Below are 27,629 nucleotides of genomic sequence, written 5' to 3'. Positions count from 1 at the left end.
ATAACTGTCTGGGTGTTTTGCTGTAGATAGAAAGCAATTTTGACATTGTGAAGCAGTTAAGCATGTGGTTGGTGGTTCGCTCTCTCTGGCTCCCTAGTCAAGCAGCACATTTCCGAGGAGGGCGCAGACAGGAAGATCTGGGTTGTAAACAACAGGCTACCGCTAAATTCCTCTTGCCTTCCTGCCACCCAGCAGTGCACTTCCTTGAGCAACTGCCAGGCTCTGCCCCAGGCCTGGTTCCCAAGGCTCGGGCTGTCTCTTTGGCTGAACCTCAGCCCCACCTAACAACTCCCTCACTAAATAGTGGTAGGTGTGAAGCAACCCTTGTGTCTTATCAGGGTTCTTCACGCCTGCCTCACATGCAGACTCCTCTCCAAACCCATCCCAGTGCAGCAAACAAGCTGCTCCTGGAAACGACAGTAACGGTTTATTAATAGCTCGGAGTGTGCTGGAGGCTCGCTGAGAGCTTTGCACGTAATATCTCATGTAATGCTCCTAATAACCCTCGAGCATGGCTCTATTATCTTCCTTTTATAAATAGAAAGCCAAGGCACAGAGAAGTTAAACCACTCGCCTAAAGTCACACAGCTAGAAAATGGGAGGGTGAGCATTTGAACTCAGACTGAATTCTAGAGCTGTAATATTCTTAACACTTCAGGTCGGATGCCTAGAAGCCCAGGCCCAGGACTAGATGCACGCACAATCGCCTACATACGCATCTCTGCCCATGCCCTGGTGTCACATGTGGACTCCTCGTGCTTGCTTCCACTAGTGCTGGCGTGTGTATGCCCGGGGCTCAGTGCTGTCCCCACTCCCCGCAGCCCAGAACAGCGCTGTCTGACAGAACGTGCCATAGGAAGGAAGGGTTCTGCGAAGACCCCACAAACTGTCTAATGCAGCAGTGGCTACAGATGGGCTGGGCTCCAACACGGTTGGTCTCATTTAGGATTTTTCAACTTTACAATGGTAGAAATTATACTTTGAATTTCAAGTTTTGCTCAGCTTGTCCCTAGTGAGTGATAGAGCCCAGTATTTTGCTGATGCTGGGCATCGACATAGAGCTACATTGAGCCCAGCCAGCTCTGCAGTCTCCGGGTGCCAGTGTGTGCTGTGCTCAACTGGTCATGTCTCACCAGGTTCAGGTTGGAGACCTGCTGTGAGGAGAAATGGATGGTGGCTGTGGGTTTTTTTTTGTTTGCTTGTTTTAGTGCTAGTAATTGGCGCTCAGGCTCAACCCTTGAACTCTTCTTTGGCTTTTTTTTTTTTTTTTGCTCATGGCTGACACTCTACCACTTGAGCCGCATCTCCATTTCCAGGTTTTCTTTCTGTTCAGTTGGAGGTAAGAGTCTCACAGCCTTGTCTGCCGAGGTTGGCTTTGAACTGCAATTCTCAGAGTAGGGACGATTACAGCTGTGAGCCTGTGGCACCTTGGCACACTAGTCGCTTTTGACCATGGGGCACTTAAAGTACAGCGAGCGAGATGGAAAGATGGAAGTTTTGATTACACCTGAATAAAATTAACTCAAGTGTAATTATAGGCCGCTACCTGCGGTGGTGGCTACCCCATTGGCTACATCACAGGATTATTTTGAGGATGAACTGAGGTTTATGAGGTAATATAGGCACTTCAGGCCTGGAATGTCCAAGCACGAATAGACATGGTTTTATTATTACTGCCCAACAAACGACAGTGTGTACATATTTACATCTGTGTCCTTTACAGTCACTCATTATTCTTTCTAAGCGTCTCTGAAGACCGCTTTTCTGACACTGGGCTGGTGACCTAACAGTATCTCTAAAGATGACATGAAAGAAGATTTGGCTCTGGCATTTCTGGGGAAAGTGGTTTGGGATGCAGGCTCTTCCTTGCCTTCCTTGGGGACCTGGGGACCTTCGTCTCCCACATTGCTTTCCAGGCCTCTCAGGCTTGTAGTCTCCCAGAGATGCTGACTACGTATCTAACATGTAAGTAACGAACCATGTTCTCTCCTCTCACATTTCTTCTATTAGTATTTCTTTTTTCTACTTTAAAAGAGCTAGCAGTCTGCTCAGGGCATCTGGTAGTAGCCCTGGGGGCCAATCAGAAGAGCTGGTAAGGTTAGGGTCTGGAGGCTGGCTGAAGCCAGGGCAGAGGTATGTGGGCCCCAAGAACACAGAGTTGGGGGGCAGGCAGGGTAGGAAGGCTTTAGCCTTCCACAGCAGGGCAGCCAGGCCGGAGCTTGGTGACCTACATCTCCACTGTGAATCGGCTGACTCACCCCTGGACAGCAGCTCTCCCTTCTGGGTGGAATGCAGCCTTGGCATCCTGGAAAACAAGCATTCCAAGAGAAGGCAGCAGCAATGGCACTTGCAAAAGCTGGAGGGAATGAAGCTGCAGCATGGGGCACTTAGGTATCAGTACGGGAAGGACACAACTGGGCCTGAGTTCGGGAGGTGGTGTGGATGAGGCTGTACTCATCACTAAGGGTTAGCACTGTGGCTCAGGGCAGCTGCCTGGAGGTGGAGCGAGGGGCTCAGAGAAAAGAGGGGTGCGTCCATGCGTGCGTGAACCTTACAGTACACACTGCACAGGCTCTGACCTAACTGATGCTCAGACCACTTGGAGGAACAACAAGAATCCCATCTATGGAGCCTGGTTTCACTTGCTCGATTATACATGGCCTTGGATACCGTGACACCCTGATCTCATATTCTTCCAGCCTAGCTCTTCCCTCTGAGCTCCAGGTGCTTTATGCACTTGTTTTCTCAGTGCTTCTACTTGGAAACCTAACAGGTCTCCCATTCTCAGCATAGCCAACACAAACATTGGACTACCCATCCCTCAAATGTGTTCCTTCCCCGTGAATGGCAGCACTCACGCACTGAGTGACTTGAACGATCTTGCGTTCCTCCATTTCCTCTCAGGGCACACGTGATCTACCAGCCACATATCCTAACCCCCCCTGTCCTTCTCCAGCCTCCTGGAGCCAGAAAGATCTTTGTGAGATGGGCAGAAGACTATGCAACTTCTGATGTTTCTCACTAGTGGAAGACAATTCAGACTCCTTAGCCTCTTCTCCGGCCAGGTCTAACACAACCTGCCCCCTCTCTTCCTCCTTCCCTCCTGCTCCCCTGCCAGATGCTCTTGACAAGCAGGTCCTGTTTTTTGAACACACGAAACCTCTTTCTGTCTCGTGGTCCTTAAACCTGCAGTTCTCTCCACTTCAAGTGTTTTTCCTTCCATGTAGGCTTGTTTGGGTCTTGGTTTCACTGTCAGTTTTGAAAGCGGACAAGCATACAGTACTCTACTCATTCAATCTCTATCCATATACTTTAATTTTCAGCTCAGGATTTATGATCAGGTGCTTAATTTTTATTTCTAATTTATTACCTCCTCTCCTCATGTAGGCTGCAGGAGAGCCAGGATTCTCTCTCTCTGCCTTGGTCATTGTTGTGTCTTGAGTAGCTAGACCCATGCCTGGCACAGGGTGGGTGATCAATAACTATTTATGAATGAATGAATTATTTAATCCTGATGGTGCTTGTTGGAAAGGGCTTTTTGCCTAGGGTAGATGTGTGAGCTCATGAATGTGTTTCCTGGACTGGCTCTTCTGTACAAATTGCAAGACTAATTAAACTCATACATATTTGTGGAAATGCAAATATAATTTTATTTACCAATGACTGTAATAAAGGTAAATGCTCCTTACTTAAACAAACAATTCACTTTGGGAATAGAGCTGTAAACAGAAGCAATAAATAAACACTCGTTATTGAGTGCTTACTGTGCATCCATTGAACTTCAGGAGCTGGGCTGCTCTGATCCTCCATCATGGCCGTCTACACATGTGAAGGCTGAGGCCCAGCTGGGGAGCCTTGCTCACCCCAGGAAGTAGGAGCTGACCACAATAGGCACGAGCAAGCAGGACTCTTGGGAACATAGCTTGGCCTCTTGGCTCTGCTCCATACTTGCTCTGTGCCATGAGAAGTTACTCAAACTCTCTGTTTCCTTCTCTGTAAAAATAGTAATTGATTCTCTCTCCTAGGAAAACACTGAAAGTATTAAATGAGATAGCATATTAGTGTTTGGCATCATGCTGGCATATGATAAGTAATAAGAACGCGCTCGTAAGTCTTATTATTACCATTACGCACACTTGTTCTAAATGTTGCTACGTATCTTCATTTAATTTCCACAGTAACTCACGGAATTGGTGTTATTCCTGATTTGCAGGTTAGGAAAAGCTCAGAGCTCATGGAATAAGGACCTCTGGCTGCAGCCTGCAGCTCCAAGTGTTCAAATGTCATTGAACTCCGGAGCCAGTGTTCTTTCCAACATGCCACAGCTGCATCCTAAGAATCTTGGCTAAAGCCTGGTGCTTGTGAGAATTAAGCATGCTTTGGGTCTCCATTTTGACCCACAGCCAAGCTCCAGCCCCAAACAGTGCAGCTTCTGCATAGGGTTGGCCCCTCCAGTTACCCTCAGCCTCTGACAGTAAATTCCAGCAACCTCTTCCCATCTCCACCCTTTCAGAGTCTTCAGTGGTTGCACCTTGGGTTCTAATCCAGCATCGAGTTTACTGAGATAAGAAGCATCACTCCAGGTAACCCACTGCATCTCATTCCTAGGTGGAAAAAAAAAGAGAACTCGGAGAAGCCCTGTGATGTGCTCAAAGGGCTCTATCCTGCAAGCCAGGCCTTCACTGGCCATCTGCCCAGGGCGCATCCCAAGCAGGGCTGGGCTACACGAGGCTTTGGGCTTTGCTTTCCTGAGTTCTCCCACCAGTCATGAAGTTCACTAGGTAGTGGCTTAGGCTCTTCTGTCTGCATTTCACATGATGCTCATCCCTATAGTGGGGACACTGTAGGTCAGTAAGAGCCTGGTCTAGGTTGCACGAGGCTTCTGACTGGGACAGCTCATCACCCAGACAATCACGGTAGCTATTTTAGAGGAGTGTGAATGTGGCTGCCTTTCTCTTCCCACTATCTGTTTGTCATGTTTACTTTTCTGACATGAACTGTTCACAACCAGGAAAACACGTGCAGTAAAATTCATATTAAGAAAGCAGCAGGAGCTTGGCACTTGTGGCTCACGGTTGTCATACTAGCTATTCAGGAGGCTGAGATCGAAAGATTCTGGTTCAAAGTTATCCTGGGTAGGAAAGTCGGTAATATTCTTATCTCCAATGAACCATCTAAAAACTGGACATGGAGCTGTGGCTTAAATGGTACAGCACTAGCCTTGAGCAAAAAAAAGCAAAGGGACAGTATCTGTGCTGAGAGTGCAAACCCAGTACCAGCATATGTGCGTGCACACGCGCGCACACACACACAAACACATACACACACACACACACACACACACACACACACACACACGAAAGCAAGCAATACTTTGCTGGGTGCCAGAGTAGTGAAGTTAGTACCCAAATGAGACTAGCCTAGCTCCAAGCTTGGGGATGACATATTATCAACTACCTGGTTTCATGATAGTGTCTTACCTCTGAGAGTTCCCATCTATGGTGAGGCTGGCTGGATGTTGCATGAACATGGGCACTGCAGTGGATCTGAGCCCTGAACTGTAAGGTTCAAGCTCTGGAGACTCTGCTGCAGCAGAGTCATTCTGGCGGAGGCTTAGTGCTCTGTGCAGAAGAGCCAGCTTTGGTTTGGGAAAAGCAGGTGGGAAGTGGGTGTCCCAGGTGAGAGTTCAGCTTGAGCACAGAGGTGCTGAATTGGAGCTAATCTCTTGGGAAGGGCAGGGTGAGGTGAGGGCATCAGCAGCAAGGCCAGGGTCCCTAGCCTTGTGACTTTTCTTTCTTTTGCATTTGTTCTGTAGCTACCGTTATTTCAGGCTTACCATGGCCTGGACACTGTGCCAAATGCTTTACCTAGATTACTGTAATTCATACTCAACAATACATTTCTTTAGGTGATGTATCTATTCCCATTGGCCGGAGATGGAAACTGAGGTTGGCCCATCAGTGATTTGCCTCTGAGCCTGGGCTTGACCTTGGCCTGTCTTATAGCACAAGGGCTTGTGCCTTGAAATTTGTGTCATGGGGAGAGACTCTTTGGAGCTGTCATGGAATAGTTTTCCTCATGGAAACAAAGAATTACATTAGATATTATATGACAAGGCTCTTCTGGGTGTGTGTGTGTGTGTGTGTGTGTGTGTGTAGACATGTGTACAACTGTGTGAGAAAATAAGGATGTGAGATCATGACCACTTCCTCCAGGTAGAGAAGACATGACTCCTCCAGCAGCTGTGGCAACGGACTCAGGACTGAGCTCTGTGGCTGGAGCAGATGGTCTTGAGAATGTGGGCAGTTGTACCTTTGGGGAGGAAGGGTGAGCCCAGGTAGCTGTGAGTCAAGGCCTAGAAAGTTAGGGGACACAGTGACGTGTCCAACTTTGAGGCTGGAGGAAGCCACACCATACTAATAACCTGAACTGAAAGGTGATCCTAAGGCTCTGGGGACCAGGTGACTTGAGACACAGGAAAACCTCTGAGGTTATTATCCAACTGCAGATTCCCTGGCTCCTGTCCTCAGGGAATTCAAAGGTCTAGGGCTGAGGCCAGGGCCTTCATTTCCACCAGACTCCCCAGAGATCCTGATACAGGCTCCAGGGAAGGCTGAGGAAGGCAGGTGATTCCAGCTGCAAGAAGACAAGCAGGCTCTCCCTAAGTGTGCTGTATAACTGAGATCACCCTGATGATGAACTGGAGCTCAGAGAATGAGGTAGTGTCCTCATGGCCAGAACAATGGGGTAGATAAAAAGATTGATAGATTTGTGAATGAGATTCCAAAAACCCATGAACAGGGAGGACCTCAAAGAGCACTTGAGTTCATGCAGGTGACAGAGGTGGAACTGCCAGGCTTGGGAGGGTTTTTCTGTGTTTGCATCCCCACAGCTAGATCCAGTGTGGAGGGGCTGAGAGAGGAGGCGAAGGAACAGGACACCTGTAGCTTGGCTCAGGGGCAATATCTGGACAGAAGGAAAGACCCAGGAGAGACAGAGATATGTTTGACCCCAGGGCATTGTCTGGGCTACACCCTGGCCCTCCTGGGCACTGTCTTTCCCTCAAGACATGCTGCTTTCAAGTACACCCTCTGGCCTCACTGATCTGGTCTGAGCACCATCTGCTCCAGCCCAGATGGAGATGGTAGAGTGGGGTTCTCTTTCTCCCTGTAGCTGCCTCCTCTAGATCTGTCTGTCTTACACACACACACACACACACACACACACACACACACACACACACACACACACACACTCACTCATTCACACGCACGCACAGCCCTGTGACTATAGTTGACTTTAACGGGATCTGGGCCCCCAGGGCTACCTTCTTGGACGTCAACCCTTTCTTCTTCCGGTCTCACAGGGAATGTGTGGGCAGAGTGTGAGAAAATGCCACAGATGGCCCAGCCGTGCAACCAGGAAAGCAGCAAGGTCTCTGGAGGATACTGCCGACTTCACGTTCCCAATTAGGCTTCCCACAACCATTTATGTGTAGAACCCTAGTGCCCCACATACTGTTCCCATAATCCTCCTTACATCCTGGCCAGAGGCACCCCAAAAGACACGCACACTCACACACACTTGCAGAGAACTGCAGGAGTGCCCACCCAGGGAGTTGGATTCATCTTTTCTGTTTTTTTTTTTTTACATGCACTTGGTAGAAACTGTAGTCATAGACATACACACAATCTGTCACTAAAAATTGGCCCAGCAGAGTCGTCACAGCCCACACATGCCTGCCTAAACTCAGCATGTATGAGTGCATACGTCCACACCTCCCATTGCCTAGGTCTCACAGGCTGAGATTAGAGTGCACTCACATGGAGGTGGTAAGCATGTACGCACATACATACTCACACTACATACCTACCCCTATGGTGCACACACACACATACACACACATAAGTCCTCAGGTCTTGGAGCTCTCTGCTCAGGCCCAGAGTTTCAGGACAGGAGGGTGGTGGTCTCAGCATACTATACTCTTAGTTCTAGAGTTGGGAAAGAAAGGATGAGGGGCTTCTGCTAGATAGCAAGGCCCCAGCATGAGGGAGCTTGTCATCCTTGGAGAAATGGAGGAAACATTCTGTATTTCCCTGTCTTTCTTTCTTTCTTTCTTTCCTTCTTTCTTTCTTTCTTTCTTTCTTTCTTTTATTTTCATTTCAAAACCAGTACAGAAAACAACATAGGTCTTTCACATCCGAGACACGCAACACCTATACATACTTGTGTATATATCACACTGGACACCAGGTAGATACAAAGCCTAAGGGCTCAACATGTATCCCCACAGGAGGCCTGGAAGAGACATTACAGCCCCCAAACTCAGGGCACTCCAAGCCTCACTGGGTAGTCATCTGCAATGTGTCCGTATAGAGCAGGGAAACCTGTGCACTACCTGCACAGCAACCATCGTACATCCTGTCCAGTACTCAGCTCAAGTTCACTGTTAAAGCAAGGTGGCTCCTTCTCCCTGAGAAATCCTCAACTTGAAAATAGGCTGCTTGCTTACTCACCAGGTGGAAAAAAACAATAGTGAACTCATTCCCAGATACTCAAGTTGATTTTTAAGAAAATAAAATCAAAAGTGAATTCCTTGCCATTGTTCATTGTTAACCCTTTGCTTTGTGTGTCTATGCATGCGTGTGTGTGCATGTGAGGGCATGTGTGTGTGTGTGTGTGTGTGTGTGTGTGTTCTTTTACCATAGCTAAACAGAGCCATTCTTTCTGGTGTTCCCTAAGGCTACAACAGGACTATTGGGTGCCCCACAGGCTGAGATCTGACTTGGGTGAATGACAGAGGACTGGGTAGGCAAACTCATTCTCCTACGAGCACCACAGCAAGAGGAAGACTGAGCTAGCCTCCAGGAGGAGCTCTGTCTGTGATCTTCCTTCTTTTCCTTTCTTAGTTACCACCCCTTGGAGTATGCCTCTTCATATCAGGCTTCACCTTAACTAGCTGAGAGCTGTTTGTGGCTGGTCCATTGGACTGGTTGGCTCTGAGTAGTCCTGTCCCAAAGCTCTCCAGTATCTATCTGCCTTTGGTCTTGGTCAGATAAGCGGAATTTTGGCTGAGATCCCGCTGACTGACGGCACTACGAGGATTGCCGTGAGTGCTTTCAGAGAAGGCCTTCTGTGTATTAGTTAATTCCTAATGAGGATTTGGCCTTAGCTTTTATGATATTCCTTGGTCTATGCAGAGAGAGGGCTTTTGGCCTCTGGCTTGTAACGAAAGGTGAACTGAGAGGATCCCTTTGCTCCTGTCTCCCCTCTGTACCAGGCCCTTGTCATTTCTTCTCCAACCATTTGGGTGGCTCAATTGTGTCTAGGTCTTGTGGTTAACTGAGCCTTGTCATTAAGGAGGGGTGTGAGGATATTCACTTTTGACTCTGTGTATTTCTTTGTACCTTCTTCATTTGTGTCATGTGTGTGTCAGGATGTATGTCAAGGTGTTTATGAGCATAGTTTCCACTTTTAAGTGGATGTATGCTTGATTCTTTGGGTAGCTCTAGCGATGTCCATATTTGAGTGCTTTCCTATGTGTATCTGTATTTATCTGCAAGTGAGTTTATATGATTGCATGTGACTTCTGTGTATGTGTGCATATCTGAATGTGTGTTTGTGAGTTGTCTCTGTGTGCATGTGTACACGTCCCTCTCCATGTGTTCATGTTTCCAGATAAAAACATACAAAGAACTAGGAAATGATTTTAGGAAATGTTTCCTGGCTGGAAACATCGCAGGGCTTCAGTTTCCCCGCCTGCAAAATGAAGGCAATGAAAGAGACGACCTTTTTACTTCCTTCCATAAAGGGAGTGTGCAGGGAAATGGGGTGAGCTTGAGAATGTAACAGATCTGGGCATGTGAAATTCAGTAGAGTTTCTGCTGTCAGAGCTGCCATTTCCTCAGCATTCCTCAGATATCACTCCTGAGTGATATCTCAGATATCCTGGTGAATGATATCTCTGTTGGAGTTTTGTCACAAGGATGTGATGAGATACAATAGGCAAGAGGCTGCATCTGTGTCACCCAGTAGGTGCATGATCAGTATTCTTTTCTCCCCACCCTTGAGCCCTTGTCTCCTCCCTGTACCTTGCACCCTGAGCAGGACTGTCAGAAGCACTCAGTGATCTGGTAGAGACACTGACCCTTAATAAACCACGATGTTCATGTTGCATTTTCCTTTCTTATTCAACCCATACAATGAATGACTGCATTTTAGAGAGAGGAGAAGCAGAGGCTATACGTGAGGAAGGGACTGGGATCCTGGAGGCACCAGTGGTAGGGTGGGGCAAGAACGGAAGCAGGCAGTGCCCACGTACCAAGGCAGAATGAATGCTTTGCTAGGAGCCAGAAGAGCTGCTTTTGCAAATGCCAACAGGTCACTCCCAGATCTGCCTGAGGGTGCCTGGACAAAGCCGTCCCTCCTCCACAGTGGATGGGGCTATGGACATCTAGTCAGATTCATTAGCCTCATCAACCCCTTGTTTGCAAGATTTCACCCTGAGTGATATGTGCCAGTTTCCCCAAATCCAAATAATCTCCAGGATCCCAGAAAGCAGGGAGAGGAGAGACTCGTGTTACTAAAGGAGCCTTGTCTCCCAAGATGTCTTGGAGAGGGGGGCACTCAGGACCCTGTTCCTTACAGGGTGGGAGACATTAGGCTCTAGGAAGAGCCTGCCTGGTCAGCCATCTGCTGTGCTACTCACTTCAGTTAGCCCTCTGTCCCTGCTTCATGAGCACGCATCCCAAACCTGAGCCATCTGAATCCTGGCAAGATCTGACCAAGCAATAAATTTCCTTTGTCATTCCTTTTGCATTTTCCTTATAAAAATGGTATAAACTATGTGTAGTGGTGATGGGACTAACAAGAAGTTAAGATACAAGAAAGTATTTTATAGGTTAAAATGCTACAATAATGGAAGGCAAACGATAATATGAATGAATCACATAACATCTATCACATGGTACAAAAGATGCATTTCACCATTAAACGATGAAAGTACTTTTGTACATGGATTATATGTGTGTAGTAGAACATAGGACTTAATTTGTATTTTATAGTATGTGCTGCAATCCATAGGATTATATAACATTATAGAGAAAAAAAGAATCAAAATCAATTGACATTAGACTATTTTGGCATGCACAACACAAGCCCCAGATTTGTGATTTTAACAGCTGAAGCTGAGAGGAAGAAAACTAAAAATACTAATGGGGAAGATATCTCCATGGACCAGCAATTTGGCCCACCAGGTGTATGTGTGGGGGGGGTAGGGGGTGGGGGAGGAGAGGGTGATCTGTGGGAAGACAGAAACCCCAGGGCACAGCAGGAGGAGAGCCTGCTCAGGAGGTGGTGGAAGAGCTGGGCTTGTCAGTGATTGTTCCTACTATTTATGAAGCCAGATGAGGAGCTATAGGCCTTGCGGTGGCCTCTGTGTCTGCTGATTAGCTGGCGATTATATTGATGATGTAATAAAAATTCACTTTGTCTATTAAGTTTCACCAGGACAATCAGGGAAAGATTAGATAAAAATCAGGGGAAATGAATGATAGAACAGTGGAGCAAAGCCATTGAACTCGTGGCTTCTACCCTATTTTGACTGCCCCAAGGGGGCATGGATAAAGAAGAAGCCCCCCCCACCCCAGCATCCAGGCAAAGCTGTGCTAGAAACTTTTCCAGAGCAAGGCTGCCCTTTGGGCAGGGAGTTGATGCTCTCGATACGACGTTGGTTTAAGTTTACGGACCATGTTTAATAGTTGATTAAACCTCTGGCAGGGCCACCAGACCTGCTGGGAGACAGACAAAGTGATGAGCCTGGGGTCCCTCTGTTGCAGGTGTGGCAGGTAAAACTCTACACAGGCAATGCAGCTCTAGGCTAGATAGGTCTGTGCTGCCTATAGGTCTCCCTGTCTCATAGCATCGCCCTTTTACCCTGTCTGTGTTGAAATTACTCCTCTCTCCCTCAGGTTAGAGTTACTTATTTGGTGAAGGCTTAGGCTCTGAAAGGTCCTTAGAAGGCACGCATCGCAGGCAGCTCTGGTTAACACATTAATGTCCATGAATTGTCAGGGGCACATCTGCCCGGTTTGATTGATCAGATCACAAAGAGGCCGGACTTGGAAAGGATACTAAAGAAATACCCTTGGCTAGTGCCCATTGCTGGACAAAGCTTAGCGTCTTGATGAGCAGGTCTGGGAGTTGAAACTTGAGGAGTGTTGGGAAGGCTGGATGGCCTAGGAGCTGGGAAAGCACTGGGAGGACATCGTCAGTGATGTCCACATTCCCAAAGGGAGCTGCTTCCTGAAGTTATTCCAGCTCCATGACTAGACAAGTACTGGTCTTCCCTGAGACATTTCAGGATCAGAACATTGTTAGGTTAATAACAGAGAAGATTCTCTCTCTTCGCAGAACCGAACTTAAAGCTACCTCATCTTCTAGGCTAGATTTCCTTTAAGATAGGAGAGGCCTCATAGTGATTTCCCCGTAGCTCAGCGTCTGCCCAGGACCCCTTGGCACTTTTGTCCAAGTGTGCTGCCCACACTGGTGCCAGTGCTTCCTAGGACCTGCCACACTTCTTCCAGCTGTAAAAAAAAACAACCTCACCCCAGGAAATGGTGTCCCCTGGCTTCACCCCCACTATCTGGCTGCCATCCATCCAGCTACTCCTGAGCTAGGGGCAGGTGCAGAAGAAGGGCAGAGGGTGAGGAAGGATTGCAACCCCAGAGCCTCTTGGAATATTGCTGGGGACGTTCATCCTAGTCTGCCTGCAGGGGAGCGCTGGATGCCTGCCTCGGTGACAAGGCAGCATGGCCGCAGTTTAAATATTCCATGAGTAATTTCTCAGCACAAGTGGGCTGCAGTTGGGACAGCTGAAGGACATTGCAGCCCCAAAGCAGGTGAGGAGTGAGGACGGCCCTGACAGGTTGTGTGCACGTCATTGGCTTCTGTGAAAGCCCTGGGACCCCCACCTACCCACTCTCTCAGTCCATTATTCCTGAGCCAGGCTGGTAGTGGGGCCAGATTTATACCCCTTTGTCCCCCAGCCTGAGAATGAGGCTTCACTGCAGCGGGATAAAAACCAAAACATAATGGGACAAAAGAAAACGCTCAGACATGTCAGCTTTCCAGACTTCTTGCTCTCCGCGCCCCCCCCCCCCAACCCCTTTCTTCTAGCTTGGGATTTTGCTACGCCTCTCTATTTGATGACTCAATACCAAGCCCCACAAAGTACCCCTACCTGAGAACTCATTCTTGGGGGTTCTCACATTCCCCACACCGGACATTTGCTCTGAGCCCATTTTATGTGTGTGAGATGGTGCCTTTCTGATTTAGCGTAAGCAGTGTTATTTTGTGGTAGTGAGGGTGGGTCTCCAACTTCTGTGGGGAGGGTCTGATTTCCAGGGAAACTGACTTGACCTGAATTTGCAGTGATTTTCCAGTGGAAAAAGCAAGAAATCAGTTTCCCCATTGTCCTCCTCTGCTTGGCAGAAGAACACAGCGCTAAGCGTGAGGAGGGTCAGCGGCATCTCAGAGGCTAGCTGCAGCTGCATCAGCGACACCTTTCTTACCTAGCAGGTCCCTCCTCTTGCCCTGCTGGCCTGGGGGGGGTGTGGTCCTCCTGGAGCTTGGTCTCTGCTGTGGCCAGCCTTCCTAAATCACCTTTGGCTCAGCTGAGACAAGGTCAGAACATTTGGAGTTAATGTTTTGCAGAGAAACTTGAGAAACTAAGGGAGAAACAAACCAAGGCCTTAGAGGTGGCAGGCGCACAGAGGGTATTATACTGAAAGGAGAATTTGCTTCCCTGGGATCTAGTTGGGTGGATGACAAAGCCTTTATGTTTGACCCTTCTTGCATGGCTCTCCACTTGCCTCAGCTGGGGTCTTTGAGACGGCGGGGTGTGGAACTGATCTGCCCTTTGGAAGAACAGACATTCAAAGCTGTCACTGTGACCCAATCTGCCCACTGGTCACACGGCAGCTTCTCCGCACACATTCTCCCCTAAACAGCGAGACACCATCGGTTATCTTTAATGTTTCTCTTCTCCCCGGGGACCCAGCCTAGCTGCCTCAATGCCTCTCCCTTCTTATTTCTTATTCCAGGGGACACCCAAACTCGCCTAATGTAATTTCAATGGAATTTACTGTGAAATAAATGTTAAACATTTGCTTATTGAAATAGTCATAGGACAGTAGAGGGGAAGAGCTATTTTTTCAGTAAAATGGTTTTTGAGAGTCGAAAAAGAAAACGAAGAGGGGAAAAAAGCTTTCCTGCTGATTGCACCTCTCATTCTGGTGAACAGAACTTCGGTGGTCAGGTTAGGTCCTCAGTTGGACTTGGGTGGTAAATGTGCCAATTGATCACTAATTGATTAGCTCTGGGCCCCAGCCTGTCCATTTCAGCCGTGTGTAGTCCCTGCCTGCGTGCCTTATGTGGGGGCATCTGGAGACTGCTTTGCCAAAGTTGAGCAAGGAATCGTTTGGAGTTAGACTATGTCAGGCAGGCCCTAAGAATGGAAAAGATTCAGGTGCTTCCTCCAACATATGGAACCTCCCTAACATATGGCATTACGAATAAAACCATACTAGTCTATAATTATTCGTTTTTGAAATGAAATGAAAACTCTTATCAGTACAGGAACTACAACACTCTGGATTTTTCTACCGTGTCTTGTCCCTATTTTGCTGGCCTCTCAGACCTGGGTCTGACTTGTCAAATAAGGGAAAAGGTCCAGGGTCTCATGTCATAGGACGCTGTCAGTGTGAGAGGCGACCTTCCTTCCCTGGGTAGGAGCAGAGTGCGGGGGACTTCAGGACATTTTCCTGCAGTTCCCAGGCTGGGCGGCTGCTGGACTGCTGCAAGGCAAGGCAGGCCAGCCGGCCGGCCGGCCGCAGGGGGCTTTGGTTACAGGGGCCCGTGGCGTCGCGAAAGTTCTTTCTCTCACCGTCAGAGGGCAGGCGACCGCCAGAGGAGAGAGAGGAGCTCCCCTCCTCCCCCAAACAGTTTGGGGGTTCTTCCCCACAGTCTAAAAAGGTCTAAAGCACTGGTCACACCTCTATGCTCCTGGCAATTCTCCCTGGAACTTCTTAGAGCAAGGCATTGTGGCTGAGAAGCAGACAGGACTGCTTTGTGACAGAAGACTACTGGACTCTAGTGACAGGAGCCATCCTCCCCCTCCATGCTAAGGGGCTCCACAGAGGGAGGGGGACAGCACCAAGCTCTGGGAACTGGCCAGGAAGGCTGGACTGTGTGCATTGGGAAGGGAGTGGCAGTGACCCTCTAGGTCTGGGTCTAAGATCCTGGATGGAATTCGGCAGTGCTCAAGTAGTCAAAGGGCTGGGCCTTTGTGGATAGGGTGGGCAGGGAGCAAGTTAAAGATTGGATGGAGGGAATCTGCGGGTCCCTGAACCCTTTCTTATGGGAAGGAAGCACCTTCCCCAAGATGCTCCATGTCTCATTCCAGACAAAGGCACCATTTCTTCGTCCTTCTTTACAGTTGAAGGCATCTTCCTCAGCTTCTCTGCAGCATCTCCACACCACGAGCCTGCTCTCTAAAGTCCCCCCAAGCTGCCTTGTCAACTCTGGGAGGAGAGATGAAATGAACAAAAATCCTACACCTGGGGACACTCCCTAATTTCCTCCCCTCCCCTTCCATGGTTCATCCAGAGGAGTCCTCCATACAGGGCTTTTCTCCTTTTCTATCCTTCCTCAGAATACCCTTCTGGCTATTACCCTGCGATTGCTAAGGACAGCCAGGTGTGTCCTGAGCCAGGGCTTCAGTGGTCAAGGAATGAGGGCTCTGGGCATTCCCCCAGGGATTTCCAAGGTCAAGAAAGCAGGGACTTCTTTTTCCTTTTTCCTCACTCCTCAGTAAGAAGTAGTCTTCTGAAGTGTAGAACACATCCACTCTCCCAGCAGAGAGGATAGGATGCAACCTGAGCCCCTGGTCCCAAGGACTCAATCAAAGTGATTGATCTGATTGGTCGCCTTTTCACCTGGGCTACTCCAAACTACAGAGTGCACCCAGTCACCTCTCAGGGCCGATATCCCACCACATAAATGAATGTTGCTTCAGCCTGTCCTCATTCCCCTGGAGAAAGACCTCTTCACACAGTGGAAACAAGGATGCTCCAGGCCTCATCTGATGAGGCCAGGCCAAGCCAAATATTGATTTGACAGAAAGATATGGATATGTTGGATAAGGTTAGGGGATCTGATTTCTTTCTTTTCCTGTTCAGAGAACACCTCTCCTCCAGCTCACCCTGCTGGGAAGCAGAGGCCGGATGATGAACAGTGTACTCAATCAGTCACCCAGGGATGACTTTATTCTGGTTTCCTCCCAGGAGTTTGTGAAGCCCCCCAGGGACAAAGTTTCCTCCTTCTACCACACAAATGCTACCAACATCTTCACCTCCCTGTGTATTCTTAGAAGCAGTCAATATGATTAATTTTACATGGGCATAATTTCCTGCTATCACCATAGAGTCCCTCCAGCCTCACCCATCAGCAGGGACATGATACAGTTTCTGGTTATATTGGTCAACCAAGATATTGATATTATTAATAATGGATATCTATATGCTGACCTTTGTCCACATAACTGAATCACTTTGGGTTGGCTGTCAAATTTCTTTAAAAGGTATTGATAAGCCCATTACCGGAAGGACACGTGTAATCTTAGGTGTGTGACTTTCACTCATCTGGGAAAAGCTACCTGTGTTGGGTGAGCTGGTGTGGGTAGAACAGTGTACAAGAGAACAACACTTGTGTGTATCTGCTTGTGTGGTGAGTATATGTATGCATCTAAGAGTATCTCTGTGTGTGTGTGTGTGTGTGAGTTTGTTTTAAACCCTGGCTCCTTTAGAGCTGATCAAATAGTCAATTAGAGCATTATAGGGAGGTAACAGAATCAGAGAATTCCTACAAATACACTGTGATGTAGTGTTTGATCTTTAGATGCCTCTTGTCTCCTAGGACTTGTGAAAGGAGGCTTGGCTTTATAAGGATATTATTAGGTTGATGCCTCATTCTCTCAATTTACCTGTCAGGGAAGAGACGGCATTCACTAGGAGCTGTCTGGCCCCAACCAGCCACTGGAGATGCATCGAAGGCTGTGTAGCAGTCTGTGGCCTTTGAGGGCATGTTACTCTCAGCCTCAGTTTATCTGTACAGTGGCAGCAATTCATCTGGCTATATTTTCTTAAGGCAGAAGAAGGGAAGTTGACTCAGCTCAACCGCTCAACATTCTCAACTCCCAAATGAATTCCTGACAGGCACTCCTGGCCTTGTGGATTACTTGTTAGGTGGGGCCTGCTGTCTCTTAGAAGGAAATAGGTTTGTGGGATTCTGTGGCAGCAGGCATGCTTTGTATACTTGTGCATTGGTGCATACAAGGTCTCATTGCTGTGAATCTGTTGCGACTCTATCCTGCCTACCTTCATGGATAGTGGTGTCAGAGACTGTACTTCTATCAACTTGATCTACAGTGATCCCTGTTTAGATTCAGACATGCTCTCTTGTTAGGGACACCTTTTCATTCGTCCCTGTGAAGAGAAGCCGGATAGCTGGAGAGATCTTTGGGATCCTCAGACATAGTGTATGAATAAACCAGACATGGATTAATTAGGTGTGACTGCATCATTAAATTAGAATAATGAACAAACAGCCACGTATGGCATTCAAATCTGCCTAGAATGACTCCAAGGGTTGCTTTCAAATAAGTCACCTGTCAGTTTGCAGGTTTGAGGGACTCTGGAGTGTGAGGTTCCCATCATATTTTTTGAAGTGTGTTCTTTAGGCACCATCTAACTCAGACAAGAGTCATCCTTCAGTGGGCACTGAGCTTCCACAACTAAATCCAAACAATGACTTCGTTCGATACAGCATCATCTATGCACGCTTCAGCTGTGCACATTTCTCAGTGTGAAATACAGCAGTGGCACAGGTGCTCGAGAGGCGGGAGGGAGAAGTTAAGAGGCGTGGGCATCGGATAGGAAATGTATCGATCCCATAATATTTATGTGGATGTGCATAGCTGCTTGTGCATGTTCTCTCTCTCTCTTTTTTTTCTCTCTCTCTCCTTGAATCCCATTTCCATGAACTCTTTTTCTCTCCTACCAACACACTTAGCATTTCAGTCAGAAAGATTTGAAGGTGAACCAAGTCTTAGCTGTGTAATTTTAGGAACAGCTGCTGAAAGGCAGACCCTAGCCCTGGGCAGAAAGCACTGCATATACTTCCAGTCCTAGGACAGAGCGGCTGTACAGAAAGAACTATTTGTCTTTAACAAAGAAGAGGAAGTGAACGGCTACAAGGGGAGAAACTGGGAAACTTGCTGGCCTCACAGGGCCAGCTGTGGGATAACCTAATGCATCTGGGGCTTTGTTCGTAAGATCTCTTAAGTATCCAGAAACCTTTGATCTGTAGGCACTCTTAACAAAGGTGATAATTAATTAAAGCAGAGTGTATTGCAGTAAAGTAACATCGCGGTCAGTTTATATGCTGTCCAGAGCCAGGCTTCTGAAGTCTCTGTCAATTAAACTCTTGTGGGAGACCAGCTCATTATCAGTTTTCCCCCCCTCTGAGTTTGATCAATATTTTTGGTTGCTCTGTCCTCACAGAATCAGGAATATGTCTGTCTCCAGGAGGGCACCCATTTATTTACATCTTGCATTTGGTCACATAGGATTTGTTTCCAAGCTGAGCTGCTGAGAATTGCTCTGTTTGAGTCTCAGTTAGCTCATGCTGGAGGGGAGATACAAGCAAGGATAAGAGAAATCAAATGTGGAGCAAGTAGAAGTAGAGAAATCTTGCAAATGCAGGATTCTGAAAACATTCCTGTTCTTGAGGGGCTCAGAACTGGGGAGATTGCTTATAGGCTCCCAACTGGCATTCTTGTTGGTGCCAGTAGGCAGAACTGTGGCTTGGGCTTTACACCCACCCAGGGACCATTGAGAACTTGGAAGGAAAGTATATCAACTCAGGAAATTCCTCTGCTGCCTTTTCTACCCTTTTACTTATTTTTCTGCTCTAGCATTTTGTACGGTACCTCTATGTGGCCATGTGGAGCACTTACCTCCTTCTTCAGGCCCCACTTTTTATTTTGGGAGGATTCATCTTCAGTAGCAGGAGAAGAAAAAGTGCGAAGGAACGATGGTGGATGATAAAAGGAGTATGGCTAAATTGGAAGAAGGGCTTTCTTCCAGTCCTGTAAGCTATTTGGGTAGGATAGGATGCTTTCTGTGATAGTTGGAGAGGTGCATTTAAAGGAAAGGCAGAAGTAAAGGGAGTAAATGTGTAAATGTGTTTTCTTATTATGAAAAGCTATAAAGGAAGGCAAGTGGATGTCTGCCACACCCTGCTTGCATTTAGGGAAAATGCAGCACAGCACTGCTCAGATGGCCTATCCCGACTGAGCTTGTCAAGTCCTGTGTGTGTGTGTGTGTGTGTGTGTGAAAACACTACAAAAAACAGTAGACTGATATGCCAGGGGCCAGTGAGTGGGTTAGGGAAGCAGTGGGTAGTGACAATTAGCCCTGCAGAGAGCTGGGCTCTGTGTCTGGCTATTCAGATTCCAGATGGAAGAACATTTCTAAAATGAGTCAATGGGTGAACAGAAGCAGGGCAGACTTCAAAAGGTGATGGGTGGGGAATGATGATGGGATTCTCTCCCAAACCTGGACTTCAGGGTAAGAAAATTGGACAGATAAAAAAGAACACACCTCCATACTGGAACTTGGATCATTGACAAATCCAAGCCATGAGCTCTGAGGCAGAGGATGTATATAATAAAGAGGCCAGCATCCTTCTAGAGTCTCTCCTTTACTCTCCCATCCTTCTCCCTGATTTTGTATGTGGCTTTGTGCTCCACAGTGCTTGCATTTGTCACCTTTTCCTGTGCACGCTTGTATCTATATGCACACACTCACACCAACACCCACTCAGCCTGCAGCATCTTCCTCTCCTCCCCCCAACCCCTGGCACCCACAGATATGCTTGTTTTCACACCCTCTAGCTCCTCACTCAGCATGTCACATGGGATTTCCCATCTAGGTTCAGAATCTGCTGTACTCTTAGGCTCTGTCAAACAGTATCCCCTAGCTTCTAGCTAACATTTTGACCCTGTAGCATTCAGTTTTGCTTTTTGTTCCCCTTGCCTTCAATGTTGGGTCTCATTCTGTGTTACATCTCCTTTTCCTCTGCAGCCTGTCCACCTGAAATCTTTTTCACCTGAGATTTCTCCTGGGTCAATTTAGAAACTGACCAGTCTCCTGACAATGTCAGAGGTGTAAGGTTTACAATGTTTTCCCCTACTTATCTCAGACAAATTGAGGCTGGCTTTCTTTTTCTTTTTTAAATCAACCAACAAGGTGATGTTTCAACTCAAACATTAATCAGATGAAGCTCTTCTTATCCTGGTATAATATATAGTATAATGATGAGGATAATGATGCCAATAATAGTGATGACAATGACCATGATAAGTTGTCAGAGTGAGTTGAGATCAGGGCATCAGGAATGTACCTGGAATCCAGCTTTTTGAAAAGAATAAAATCTCTGAGAAGTTTATATGGATCACCTGTGGGCATAACTATGGCATGATTATTTTCAAGCTAGTCTTCCATTCAAGGAAAGTTTTTGCTTTGTTTTACTTTGGTCTTGAGAATTCACAAACACCCAGTCTACTAGAGTAATGGGTGATGAAAATAGAGAAAGTAGCTATTTTCAATCAAGGGGCCTCCTTTAATCCAAACTAGAATTCCCATTAAGGCAGATGGGGTGGGGTTGAAAGTGTTAACATATCTCTGTGAATTGCAGTGAAATCTAGGCCAGGCTGGTTTTTATATGTGCAAAATGCCATTAGTCATGCTTATACACATATGTATCTGTGTACATATGCATGATAATTTATCTGTGTGTGTTCATTCTGGAAAAATCTGTTTTAAAGATATATGAAATTAGGCACACGCACCAAATAATTCTCAGTGTTTTAAATTAGCTAGTTATCCCAACAATTTTTTTATTTGCTTTTAAATAGGACACATCAACATCTGGAATCTGAAGGTTTTTAAATGATGGCTGTTGCTTTGATATACATTAGCTGTGTGATCACTACTACTGTTCATTGTCGTTGGGAAAACTTCTTTTAAAAGTATTTTTTCTTGTTTTCTTATTCTGGCTATTCTATTTTCTGTATCTCTGATAGGGAACAGGGAAAACTGTAAGTGTGGAACAATTCATTCCATCTCTTTCCCTGGACAGAACTGATTTTTATTTTTTGAAGTAATTAAAAAGAAGTTCATCTTAATTGAGCTGATGCCCAGGCTGATACTTCAGTTTCACTCTCTTGGACTCATTTGAAAATGGAAATCAGATAGAGCCTCACACTTTTAATTTACCTATTTACAGGGAGGGGAAAAAAATGAGCCATCTCGGCTAAAATCAAGAGGTGGAAATTTGATTGTCTGAAAATTGTTGCACCTTACATGCAAATATAAAACATAATTTTATGAAGACAGTAACAAATCACTGCAATGTAATAAAATCCTTTATCTTTCAGCTTTTCCCAGTTATATCCCGAACCAGGAGGTTTCAGGCATTTCCTACTCAGGTAAAGATAAAATGGGAGGTTGTGCAACTAATGGCGAGTATATTTTTAAGGGATACAGTCTCCGGAGCTAAATCCAGAGAAGATTCCATTATTTTGTCCCTACCCTCATTATAGATGTGTGTGAGGAAGTATGAGGGGCTGATGTTCCTGCAGCTATGGCTCCTGGGTGGGACTCCTCACCCCAGGATGTCAGTGTAGGTTTTACTCCCTCTGTGCAGTGGAGAAAATCTGAAAGTGAAATAGTCACCCAAGTGTAGATTTGTTCTGACCGGATAACAAGAGGGACTGTGATAAGGACTTGGCTGTTTAGATTAAAATGCATCGCAGGCTCTAGGAACTAGCACACATCAGTAGTAAAGGCTGTTTAAACCGTTGGGGACAGCCCAATGTTTAGATTACATTAATTCATAAATATTATACTAAATACCACTTAAATTGGACTTAAATGACTTCAAAGATAATGCATTATAATATGGCTATCCAGAGAGCACTAGTCTTTATGTTTCCCAGTAACTCAGTCTTTGCTGCCTCCTATCCTGCTAGACAGGACCAAAGTTATGAATGGATTGTCAGTTTATTTGTGTGTGTGTGTGTGTGTGTGTGTGTGTGTGTGTGTGTGTATGTGTGTGTGTATAGGCCTGGGTATGTGTGTGTGTGTGTTTGTGTGTGTATGTGTATCTTCAGTCACTGATTGCATTTGTTCTCCAGGAAATAAAAAGAAGAAAGGAGAAGTAAATTTAAAAAAATGAGAGAGAGAGAGAGGAGAAAGAGAGAGAGAGAGAGACAGAGAGACAGAGAGAGAGAAAGACAGAGAGAAGAAGTATACTAGTGGGTGACCTGTTCTCTTTTCCAAGGAAGAAAAATTCTACAAAAAGGGGCAAAATTGGCCTTTAGCTCATTTCTGCTGCTACCTGGGGAATTTGCTTCTCTCTTCTTTAATCAATAGTACAATGTCTTTCTCTTTGGAGCCTAGAAAAACAATCTTTCCCAAAGTGCCTCAAATGTAGAGAAAAGAAGATTCTGAGTTAGCCAGAGAGTTTACACTACACTGGGTTTTCTTCCTTAGGTGTTGGTTCCTTGAATTTTGATTTGGGAATATTTTTTCTTCTTTTCTTTCTCTGTCTAGCACTCAGATCCCCTTCCCTCCAATTGCTTGTTGGTGTGAAAGGGGTAAATTTACCTTTACAATAATTACCCCAGTCCACAGTTGCTTTTTGTTGCTTTCCAGTCCAACAGCCTTTCTTGAGTATGGCTGGGTTTTCTCCACAACACCCACAACTCCCTCCTCCACAGACTCCCAATTTGACTGGAGTAATTGCCTTTTAAGGTACACTCTACGCATGGCAGGTATTCCATTAACCCTTAGAACTCTTTCTTTCTTTAGTCACCTGAAATGGCAGGTGGCCAACAAATAGATACTCACCTGAAATCTCATGTATTTCTCCCCCCTCTCTCTCCTGCTTTTTTAGAAACCAATAACATACATATGCCCTCTACACTGGAGGCCAGTATCCTGTTATGTTTCTCAATTTTATCCCACTATGGTTCATTAGAAGTTAGAAATTCAAAAAGGTAAGAGCCAGAACAACAAATATGCCCTGAAACCAGCCTTAACAAAGGCATGATTCCATCCCTAGCCTCATGTTGTCAATTTAGAGATGGGGAAAATATAGCAGCCAAATGCAACCTTCATTCTTCAAACCTCATCATGATTTTTGACTTAATAGTAATTAATCACCAATAGCAAGAAAGTATTTTATAAGGTGGCTAGAGGCTTATTTTTTCAGGATTAGCTAATAAATCAGGCTGCATTACTGAAGGAGGAGTTCAAACTCTACTACTAGAGCTGAATAAAGCAGCCCTCAGACATGGTCTCATTTATTCAGCTCTCCCGGAGCTTCCAGGCACTGTTAGGGACATTGTGGCTCAACTTTGACTCTAAAAATCAGAGGGATTGAGGAGCAAGAAGTTATTATTCTAAGGAAAAATGTATGCTTAGGCTCTGAAGGGTGAGCTGCGACAAGGAGGCACCCAGCATGCCAGAACCAACGGGCCTGCCTGTCACTGACAGACAGTTTGGGAGAAGAATTATTTGGAAAATGAAGTTTTGCTTGTCCTAGGAATTCTGGATAAATATATTTGTATAGGTGCATGTATATAAACCTTCTCTATTTTTCTTAGGGGAATGATTAAAATTCTACTTCTTTACCTGAATATAAGAGATTCCAAATTACATTAGAATCATAGTGATGATATCAGCAAGGGTTTTTTGAAAAGAAACCAGGGAATAATGCTAAAGTTTATCTTCATTTGAAATAAAAAAGCAAATAAAGTGTTTCAATTGAGATTCCATAAGATGGCTAGCTCCCACAACTGTCTTTTGCCTCTAGTGGGTTATGATTTTTTTAAGTTTGAGATCTTAAATTACCACAAGAACAGACCATTAAGAATGGGCAGAGACTTCCCCACCTGTGCTGTTAATTTTTTTATTATTACTATTTTAAAATCCGGAGATCTATTAGAATGACAAAGGCTTAGTGTGATCCTGGATCTGCTTCTAAGGAGCTTGATTGGAAAGAGAAAAACTACAAAATAGGACTTGAGAGAAGGGGAGAAAGTGTTTCTTTCCCTTGAATGTTATTTCACAAACTGCATCCCCATTCCACCTTTTCAATCTCTCTTCTGCACAGACAGACATTTTCTCCATATTGGATAAAGGTTGATTTCTCTCTCCATTACAGCCCCCACCCTCACCCTACCCCCAAAACCCAGTATATTTCCATTCTGCTGTGTTTTTGTGCTACTCAACATGCCATTAACTTTAAGATTTACTCCTCAGCAGGCAAGCTGGAAGATGCTAAAGCCAATAAAAACTGCTCTCTGGGACTCCAACTATGAAGAGTTTGGAGCTCTGTTTAGTATTCGGATGGAGGGAGGGCTGGAGAAGGAGGGTGATTGTGGTAGTGAAAACCGCTGCTGCTTAGAGAGCCAGACAGTCCACGCTCTGCGCCTAATGTGCTGGAGGATCGGCTCTGTTCATAGCCCATTTGTGGCCAAGGATGAAGCTGCTTTCTATGAGGGGGTGTGTGTGTGCATTTTCATCTTTAAAACCACCAGCTCTAACACAACGTCTTGGGCAGCTCTCTGCACTGTTTATTAAAAACAGAATGTCCATACACATCCCCTACAACTTCCTTAGCCCCATGCTCCTTCCCTGCCTGGCGATCAATCTCTCTCAGAGAGCATTTAACTTGCCCACACAGCTCCAGCACCGATTAATCCCCACCGCACATCCTATACATTACTGTTAGGGAGCAGAGCACTGGGCTAATTTCGTCACCCACCAGCCACCCACACACATTCTACAACTGAACACGTTTGGGGCTCTGCCTTAAAGATAATAAAACAAGAAGAAAACAGCCAGGCTGCAGACAATTCCCATGACCACTTTCCTAAAAAGTTGTTAGGTTTTTTTAATTCTTTGATTATTCTGTCTCCCCTCCCCCAGGCACTCACTAGCAGTGATTGCTTCAAAGGAAAAATAATGTACTATAAAGCTGTCTTCGTGGTGAGTTTGGGATAAATTAGGGTACACTCTTCAGAATGCACACATTGTACACACACACACACACACACACACACACACACACACACATTTTCTCCAAAGCTCAGCTTTCCGGAAGGAAGGAGACTATCCAGGTTTCTCAGACCTCCAGACCTATACTCCACCAAGGGTATGGCTGGTTCCTTGCTAATTCTTGCCTTAGGTTTTCTTACTCCTTCTTTCAAACGTCCAAACCATCCCCTTCACCTCTCACACCACAAACCAAATTATTGAGACCCACAGCTCGACAGGAAGAGTTTACTGTTCAATTAAAAGCAAAATTTAAAAAATCTCTTTGAATTGGTCACTTTGCTCCCTTTTAGACGGTTGCGCTCCCGCTACTCTGGCCGTAAGCAGAGGGCGAGGAGACCCATCTCCTGTAGTATTTTCAGCACCACGGCGGTGGACAGCACCTCCAGTCCCCGGCCGGCCAAGCGCCCGCCTAGCGCCCGCCAGTCCGCGCTCGGCGTCCAGGGTTTGCCCGGTGCCGCCGTCCCCATCCCAATCCTTCAAGTCACCGTATCTCGAAGCCCAAGCCCCCTTTCCACCTCCTTCCTCTTTTCTTTCTCTTTCTCTTGCGAGCTCTCTGCTCACTCCTACGGCACGGTTTCGATCAGCTCTTAGCCCCCCAAACCCAGCCTTGCCCCAGCGAACAGCTCCCCACGCACCCCAGCTCTGGTCCCCGCTGCCCGAGCGCCTCCCTCGTCGGCGCCCGCCCGCGGCTCGCTCTAGCCCCGTCTCCAGCTCGTGAGCCGCCGGCTGGCGGGCCGGTCTGCCGCTCGCCCCGCTCTTTCTCCCCGGCAAAGTTGAGAGCGAAAGGTGCACTCACCTTTGTGCATGCCAGTGAACCTGTCCTTCAGAACCGTGAGCTCATAGATCTTGCCGAACTCCTCAAAGAGGGGCTTGAGGTCCTTCTCATCCAGGTTTCGGGGGATCTGCCCAATGAACAGCTTGATGGCATCGTGGTCCTTCATGGGAATGGTCGACGGGTTCCCCGGGCTGTGGCTTAATCCGTTCATGTGCCCAGCGCTGCCCGGGCTGCCGCCGAGCCCGTTGGTACTGAGGCTCGCGTTGTCAGCCTGTCCGTTTGCTAACGTGGCCATCTTTATATACATAGAGAAAATCTTCTTTCCTTTTATTCTTTCTCGCTCGCACTCTCTCGCTCCTCTCCCTCACTCGCTCGCTCGCGCTCACACACGCACACGCATACACACACTCGGGTTCTCTCCCCCTCGGTCTCTCTACACCTCGCTCTCCTCTCGTTCTATGCTCTCTCTCTCTCTCTCTCTCTCTCTCTCTCTCTCTCTCTCTCTCGTCTCGCTCTCTCCTCTCCCCTCCCTCCCCCTCCCTTCTCTCTCTTCCTCTCTCTCTCCCTCGATCTGATTGGATTTTTTTCTTTTCTTTCTTTTTCTTTTCTTTTCTTTCTTTTTTTCTTTCTTTTCTTTTTCTTTTTTTTTTTTACATTGAACAGACAGGATCTCTGTCCTTTCCGTTTAAACAGGCTGGACCGGTTCAAGTTCCCAGCCAGACCAGGGGTGGGGGCGGCGAGTGTGCGCGCGCGGAGGCGGGGAGCGCGGGGGCCCTGGAGTGGGCGCGCGGTGGGGGGAGCCGCATCGCGGCGGGCGGCGGCCGGGGGTAGGGCGGCGTGGGGCGGCGCCGGCTTCGCCGCGCCTCCCCCGTCGCGGCCCCGCCGAGAGACGGTGGTACAGTCCGAGACAGCCCCCGGCTATAAATAGCGCCAGGCGCATGGCTCTTCGGGAGGCGCTGAGATTCCGAGCCCGGCGATCGCGGGCAGCGGGTGCCTGTTAGGAACCGAGCTACGGGCCTCGTCTCTTTGGGTGGGTGGGGGGCTTCTTTTGTAATAGCAGCAGGTGCAACTTTTTGGGGGGTATTTTAAAAACATTAATGATCATTTTTGTGTGGGTTCGAGGGGGGGGCGTTATCCACCTAAGCTGTGTTCTATTAGGGCGACAGGCTGGGGAAGGAAAGCAGGGATGGCGGGCGGGGCGGCGGCGGAGGTGGAATGGGCGCTTTTTTTTTCTCCCTCCCATCTGGCTCCATTTATTTATTTATTTAGACCAGAAAAAGCGAGCCAGCTTGGAGGGAGTCCGCCCAGCGATCCGAGTGCGCATTGATCAGTGTCGAGAGAGGGGGGGGGAGCTACATAAATATATATTATGTGGATAAATCTATAGACAAGAGCTCGCGCGCTCGCGCTCTCTCCCCCTGATTCTGTGTCTGCTTTTCTTCTTCTTCGCATTCCCAACCTGCCAGAGCAGCCCCAAATTTTCTCCCTCCCACTGAGCATCTACGGCCACTCGAACCACCTGGGAGAATGGGACTGGGTGCCCAGCCATGCCCAGGGAACAGAGAGTAGAGATTTGGGTCTGTCCTCCGTCCGCCTCAGCTCGCCTT

General features: G+C 47.0%; 1 protein-coding gene across 15 annotated transcripts in view; it reads right to left on the bottom strand.

Moving 5' to 3' along the window:
• The window catches only part of Celf4 (CUGBP, Elav-like family member 4), a 274,650-nt gene extending 248,164 nt beyond the window's left edge, over positions 1-26,486 (bottom strand). For 5 of the 15 annotated variants that reach the window (XM_013014832.1, XM_013014840.1, XM_013014838.1 and 2 more), the window contains exon 1: positions 26,044-26,329. In XM_013014832.1, coding sequence (XP_012870286.1) covers positions 26,044-26,329 — 286 coding nt within the window. Of the gene's footprint in view, positions 1-26,043 lie in introns of all 15 variants that reach the window. The other 10 variants (XM_013014841.1, XM_013014837.1, XM_013014831.1 and 7 more) reach the window with 6 other exon arrangements.
• Between the last annotated feature and the right edge of the window lie 1,143 nt (positions 26,487-27,629).

Source organism: Dipodomys ordii, unplaced genomic scaffold, assembly GCF_000151885.1.
Source record: "Dipodomys ordii isolate 6190 unplaced genomic scaffold, Dord_2.0 Scaffold25, whole genome shotgun sequence".
NCBI lineage: Eukaryota > Metazoa > Chordata > Mammalia > Rodentia > Heteromyidae > Dipodomys > Dipodomys ordii.
This window is presented reverse-complemented; position numbering and strand designations above follow the sequence as displayed.